Consider the following 7078-nt stretch of genomic DNA (forward strand, 5'->3'; position numbering starts at 1 on the left):
TGGCTGAGCACTCCCAGTTCTGCCAAGGACGGACTTTTCACTTGTTTTCTGTCCCTGTTACTGTTGTATAACTTCCAAGAAGAGGAGGGTTGCTGTGAAATTACCATTCTAAAACCCAATATTATAGGATATTTTTCTGTTTACATTTCACAGGGGGAAGTTTTTATCACAGAAAATTCATAATTTTATGAATCCCTCAAAGTGGGTTTAAAAAACCAGTAGCACTATGATCAAGGCAGTGAGATCAAGTTTAATGTCGTGTCTTCTTTTAAGTATATCAGCTATTGGCTTATCTGTGTGGCCCCTTGCATCACCTTCTTTGGAAGGAACACCACGGTCTGCATTTGGGACCTGGCCCAGTGCTTCTCCCCCCACCCCCCTGGACTCCGGGAACATGGAAACATGAGCTCGCTCATGTCATGCCTTCTGTACACTGTATACCCCACCACCGTGCATGCTCTCCCCACACAGACTCACACACTCCTCTGCACATGCCCTGCCTGCATCCAGCCTTCTTCACCCCGCCTCCATCTGCCCCCTCCCACCTCCCACAGCACACCTGGTTCTGCTCTCCCGCCCCATGGACACCCATCGCCCTCACCACATACACCCTGCACACATCACACACCAGCCCCATCATAAACAGGCGCGCCACCCGCCACCCCCCCCCAGCCCCCCACCATCTCTGACAAGGAGGAAAGTGTTGTGAATTATTGCTCTTGCTCTGATGGCAGCCTGCCTTAGTGGGATGAGATTTCCAACCCAGGGTGCAGATTCTGAAAACAAGCGATGGGAGAGTTCAAAATGCCACAGGTGTGCTCCGATGGGTGGACACAGCTGGCTTATGATAATACACTCTGCTGGGGCTGGGACAGGAGGAGGTGAGTCAGGCCCAAGGACAGCTACGTGACGCTGCCCGTGGGCCCCAGGTGAGGTCCTGTGGGAGCAGAGATGCAGGGCATCCATTCTCTTATTCTTTCTGCCCATTTCTCACATGGGCCATTTTGCTCATGTGACGGCAAAATCCAGTCACACTTGAACTGCACAAATGTGAGTTTTGAGTTTCTTGAGGTGTTGGCTACAGCTGAGGGAAGCTCTGCCTCCTTCTGGAGCTTCCACGGGTCTCTGTTCTTGCGGAGGAAGTGGGGGAAGGAGAGGCCTGTGGATCTGTTCCGTGGTCAGCACGGAGCCCACCTAGCAGGGTCACACCAGTCTGCACCCACTCATTTGTAACTGCTGTTTAGCCAGGTAAGAAGCACATCACTAAAATATCCCAAATCATCTCCCTAGGTGTTTAGTGCTTGATCAGCTGAACGTTTTTAAAATATAGAAACAGACACCACAGGCAAAATGAAGAACACTGTATTAATGTTTATTTCTAACGACAAACAGAACATCAGTCCCTTATTTGTACAAAAATACCTGAATGTTTACAGTTAGGTTCGTGAGCCGAGGAGCTATGTACAGAAAGGAGCAAAGCACGTGGGACAAAGGTTTTGTCTTTTGGGTTAATCTGTTCTGCGTTCCCTGAAAACGTTGACACGTCGGGCGATGCCATGCTCACCACACCACAGCATCAAAGCCCCCGCGAGCCAGCCCCACCCCCGCAGAGGTGCGTCGATTGGTCAAACCCTCAGGTATTCAGTGCAGAAGAGAGAAGACAAAACATCTAGACTGAGGCACATATTTCTTCAAGGTTTAGCAAACAGAAAAACGTTCTAAAACTCTAACACATAAGGTCACAAAGCTCTCCTACTTAGCGTTAATCCCCAAAGCATTTGGCGTTTTCTTTCTCAATTCAGTCCAGGTTGCTACATGGAGTTTCTGTTCACAACAGAAAATCACAGGAAGAGATAAAAAGTCAACAGGCTCTGAAACGACCCTGAGCTGTTCCGTTTACATTCATGTCATTTAAATACAAAAATAAAAGTCGAATGTCCTTCAGCCCCTGGCTGGCCCAGCTGGACGCCCATTTCCTGCGAGGGGCTGCCCTTTGGCGGGGGGATCCCCCAGTACAAGGGGCCCTGGGAGGTCACGCTCTGTGACAGCTCACTGTGGCCAGGAGGGTACACACAGAATCGTGCGTCAGAGTCAAGCTTTAGTTCTCTTTTTAAATAGAAGGTGTATTTATAAATACGCAATACTGCAGATACTAGCTGTCTATTGAGTGAGTCTCATCTCACTGGTGGAGACTGGTCTATGTAAACAGAAAACAGAAACTGGAGAGGTGGCTTTTTTTTTTTTTTTTTTTGCTGGATTTTTTGTTTTTTAAAGGCTTTACCTCCAACTGGCAAAGAGAAAAATGTCTACTTAGCGTAACTAAAGCATCAGTCCCTCCAGGGGAAGCAGGCTGCCAGGCATGACTCGAAAATTACCTAATTGTCAACAGTTGGAAAGATTAACAGGCTAGAAAACAACCACCCCCACCCCAAAACAAACAAGCCAAAAAGCCATTGAATGTTCATGGTTAAAAACATGTTTTACTAAAAAGTCTTCATTTGTCTAAGTAGACACTTCATGGGAAATAAGTAGAGTGTGTCTTGTCAACTAAAATACAGTGTCTATACCACGAACTGAGGTACAGAGGGTATGAGTCACTGTGTCCTAAGCTGCATGTCTCCCTTGGGAAGTGCTGCAGTGGGCAGTCCTGGGGTCTAGCGGCCAGCGCGGTCCAGAGGGACAGGGAAGCATGGCCGCTGTGACCTGAGGATGGACGTCATCCTTCAGCAAGCGGTGTGCGTGCCGTCGGGGAGCCCTTTCTGCTTTGCGTGGATCAAAGGCAGAGGAACGGCCGCCTGCATGCTGAAGACTTGGCCACGGGGCCAGGCGGAGGGTGGGGACATCTCAGGCCAGAATCTGACTCAGCTCCTGGAGCAGCACCCAGCGCTGCACTGCCAACCTGTCCATGGCCAGCCCCACTGTGGGGGCCTCCTGACCCGGGCCAGTGGAGGACGACCTGCTGCCTTGCAGGGCCTGGCCGCAGGGCTGTCAGCAGGATGGAGGCCACCAAGCGAGACCATCCTCTGTGGGGCTGCCCTCTCCAAGGTTTCCACCTCTGTCACCATGGAAACCCGCTACATATGGACGCAGGCCACGCAGATGCCACCTCCTTTCAGATCCTCGGAGCCCCCACGGCAGGAAGAGCAGCCTTGGAAGGCTGGCGCCACTGCAGAGGGATAAGGCAGAGATGGTTCTAGAACAGGCTGGAAGGTGGGGCAGGCGGCCTGGCGCCCCCTACAGGCGGGCGATGGGCACTCGCTGTATGCTAGGAAGGCTAGCCTGTGGCCAAAGAGGGGCCGCCACTCAGCCCTGTGTTGTGGGACAGCAAGTTTTCCAAAGAAACACGTGTCCAGCAGCGGGGAAGACAAAACAACACGTGGACGGCAGGTGGGCAGCACGAGTGGGGGATGGGCACAGAGCAGGGAAGGCAGACTGGGTTGCCTCTCTGGCCACAGAGCACACCACGTGCCTGCCACAAGAACACCTTTTATTTCAAAAAAGCTTTCAAGTATACTGGGGTGGGGAGGCTGGGGTGCCTGCTGTCTGGGAGTGATGTGTAGAGGGTACCACCACCCTCTGCAAACGCGGTCAACCTCTGGGGGCTGCCCCTTTTCAAGTGTCTTTACATCTCGTACACACGGAAAAGCCACAGCCCCTCCTGCCATAAGCTGAATACAATATTGAAAACAAGGAGTGCAAAAAAGGGATCGATACAAAAAAGTAAACATATCAGTTTTAATTGTCAAGATTATTCCAGGGCAAGAGTTCACTTCCAATCACTTCTCTCTGGCTTGCGTTCCTCCATGGCCCAGCCAAGACCACCATTCCAGTTTACTCTCGAATCTGCTCTCTCCCGCCCTCCCTGACGAGGCCAGGGAGAGAGGGGCAGCCCTGCTGTATCTGCAGCAGCGAACCACCGTCAAGTCCAACAGATGAGTCGATTGTGGTCAGCCGGCGCCAAATGCACCGTCTTGCTCCGAGCCCCGAGGTGCAGACAGATGTGTGTTCTGAAGGATGCACAGGCCTCTTCACTCCAGTGTCAGCGCCCACCGGCCTGCAGCCAGGCTAGATCTGAGGTCATAAGGCCACTCGGATGCAGTGGTGCTTCAGTCTGCAAGGCAGGACCCCTTTGTTCAGCTGGTAAAAGTCAACAAGCTGGATCAGGTCAGAGAATTTGGTGTTCCCGTCGTCAAGGCTGAAGAATGTCTGCCCGTCATCCTCGCACTGGAGAGACACAATGAGACCAGCTACGTCAGAGGCCGCAGCTCAGGCCCCACCGTCAGGATTAGTGCTCTCCACCCCTGGGCAGGTTCCAGGGCAACATACGGAGCCAGTGAGGTGAGCTAGAACACAGGGCAGGTGGTCACGCAGCGAGGTTTTTGTGTGGAGGCAAGTTGGGAGGGCACTGCCAAGTACCTAAGGCTACAGGGCACAACTGTGCCCCTATTTCTGAGAAGGGTCCCAAGTGCTTCCCAGTTCGCCTTGCTCATAAGGGCAAAGTTGGTCAGTCAACCTGTGAGTGTCCGTGCGCTCAGCACACCCTATGGAGGAGGGTGAGGTTGACCAGTTGACCTGAGTATCCATGCATTCACCACTCACCATGGAGGAGGTTGATCAGTTATCCTGTGAGTGAGCACTCAGCCCACCCCACGGAGGAGGATGCTGTTAACGAAGCCTGTGAGTGTCCATGCAAATGGCACACCCTATGCACAGAGGGAGCTCCTATAAAGATCTCACTAGTGAGCTTGAAACTGTCCGATGTTTACTGTTCTCTAGTGTGGTTAGTTCAAAAGTTGCATGAGGAACAAAACCAGAACACAAAAGAGTAAGCGTGAGTGTGAAAACGTCAGTACTTACAGGTAAGATCTGGAAATTTTTAATCTTCTGATGATGACACAGTGTGAGGACGAACGCCTTTGGATTACTTTGGCTGTCACGGAGGAGAAAGAGCCTGGGGACGGAAAGAGTCAATTGACCGTGAATTCCAGACTGAGTATGCATGCTATCTGCATGTGTGCCTGAACAGGCAGGCTTCAGGAGGCGAGGTTTCAGGAACCTTTGGGAGCTGCGTGAGCTGTAGGGAAAGGCCAGCCTCCACACCCAGACTGTGCTCTGGCTGTCACGCCCCATCAGAAGGAACCAGGGGACATGGCTCCTTGGGGACATGGCTGCCTCTAGTGCTGAGGCAGGAAAGGTCTAGGGTGAAGCTGATACACTTTGTGTCAGAAAGTAAGGAGGTACTCAAAGAAAGCTAACTGAGGAGGCAGTGTGGCCACACCCGGGCATCTAAGTGAATAACACCGGTGACTGATCACCACCTATAGCACAGAACAAGAATCCTGAGTCCACACTGGTGTGATAAATAAATGAACAAATAATAACAGAGGAGGAAAAAAAGCTCTTCCTAAGAGCAGAAGGCCAGCTACACAAACAGAGAAAGAAGATGGATTAGAAAACCACCATCTGGCAATGACCAGATATCACCATTGATTAAGCAGATATTCACGGGATGCTGAAACCAGCATCAAAGTTTGATGAGAATAACTGTCTCCATGGTCTCAAAGATCTACCCACTAATGTTTACGACAAAGGGACCAACAGTAACCTTCCGACAGAGAAACCTTGTGGACACCATCTTTAGGTATTCAAGTGACCAACGACAGGAATGAGACAACCCACCCCAGCACCTCCGACAGGATGCACTGCAGATGACTCAGCATCACCTCCTGGGAGTGAGCAGATGAGCCCCCACCTGGTACTTCTGCCCTCAAGGCTCCTGCGAGTGTCGAGACACAAAGGAGCACAAGGCATCTGCTGCCCAGGGCGGTGCTGGGGCCAACAAGTTCTTCTCCTTGGCAGCACAGGATGCAAGGCGGACCCCTGGTAAAATCTGGGAAAGTGGCATGGCCAGGGACAGAATCGCATTCGTGTTAATTTCCTAATGTTTATAACGAGCCTGTGGTTGCCTAAGAGAAGTCCACGTTTTTAGAAATTTTATATTGAAATAATTACAACTCGCTCCTAAATGGTTCTGATAAAAAAAAATGAGAGAGAGAACGTGAGTGCTACAACATTCATGACTCTGTTACATGAGTCATGCAATCTTCTACAATTTGAAATCACATCAGGAGTCTGCAATTAACAAGTGATGGCCAGGATGTGGAGAGAAGGGAGCACTGCTGGTGGGAATGTAAACTGGTGCGGCCACTACAGAGAACAGTATGGAGGGTCCTTAAAAACTAAAGCTACCATACGATCCTGTAACTCTACTGCTGGATATACACAGATGGAAAAAGTGAAAACACCAATGTGAAAGATACATGAACATCAACGTGCACAGCAGCACTACTTACAACACCCAAGACACAGAGGCAGGCCACGTGCCCGTCAACAGATGACTGGATTAAGAAGCTGTGGTACATACACACAAGGAAACGTCACTCAGCCATAACATGAGTGAAGTCCTGCCATCTGCAGCAACATGGACGGACCTGGGGAACATTATGCCCAGTGAAATAAACCAGACAGAGAGACAAGTCCTGATGATACCACTTATGTGTGGATCCTAAAAAATAACACAAATGGATATATAAGCAAAACAGGACCAGACTCACAGGTGCAGAGAACAAGCTCGTGGTTACCAAAGGGGAGAGGGAAGCAGGGAGGGACGAATCAGGGGCATAGGATCAACAGATCCAAACCACTGTGTATAAAATAGACAAGCGACAAGCATGTACTGTGCAGCATAAAGATGATATCCGCTATCTTGTAGTAACCTGTAATGCAGAAAACCCTGCAAAAATACTGAATCACTACGCTATACACTGGAAGCTAACACAATACTGTCAATCAATGATCAGTTCAGTTCAGTTCAGTAGCTCACTCGTGTCCGACTCTTTGCGACCCCATGAATCGCAGCACGCCAGGCCTCCCTGTCCATCACCAACTCCCGGAGTTCACCGAACTCATGTCCATCGAGTTGGTGATGCCATCCAGCCATCTCATCCTCTGTCGTCCCCTTCTCCTCCTGCCCCCAATCCCTCCCAGCATCAGAGTCTTTTCCAATGAGTCAACTCTT

At 50.6% G+C, this 7078-nt stretch overlaps 1 protein-coding gene across 1 annotated transcript in view; it reads right to left on the reverse strand.

The window, feature by feature from the left end:
* Positions 1-1351: 1351 nt before the first annotated feature.
* Positions 1352-7078, reverse strand: part of GRB10 (growth factor receptor-bound protein 10) — a 226299-nt gene continuing 220572 nt past the window's right edge. The window contains exons 17-18 of the mRNA XM_010831055.1: positions 4858-4951; positions 1352-4224 (exon numbers count right to left, since the gene is read on the reverse strand). Coding sequence (XP_010829357.1) covers positions 4078-4224; positions 4858-4951 — 241 coding nt within the window. The 3' untranslated portion in view covers positions 1352-4077. The remainder of the gene's footprint in view (positions 4225-4857; positions 4952-7078) is intronic.

This window comes from Bison bison, unplaced genomic scaffold (genome assembly GCF_000754665.1).
Source record: "Bison bison bison isolate TAMUID 2011002044 unplaced genomic scaffold, Bison_UMD1.0 scf7180017864522, whole genome shotgun sequence".
NCBI lineage: Eukaryota > Metazoa > Chordata > Mammalia > Artiodactyla > Bovidae > Bison > Bison bison.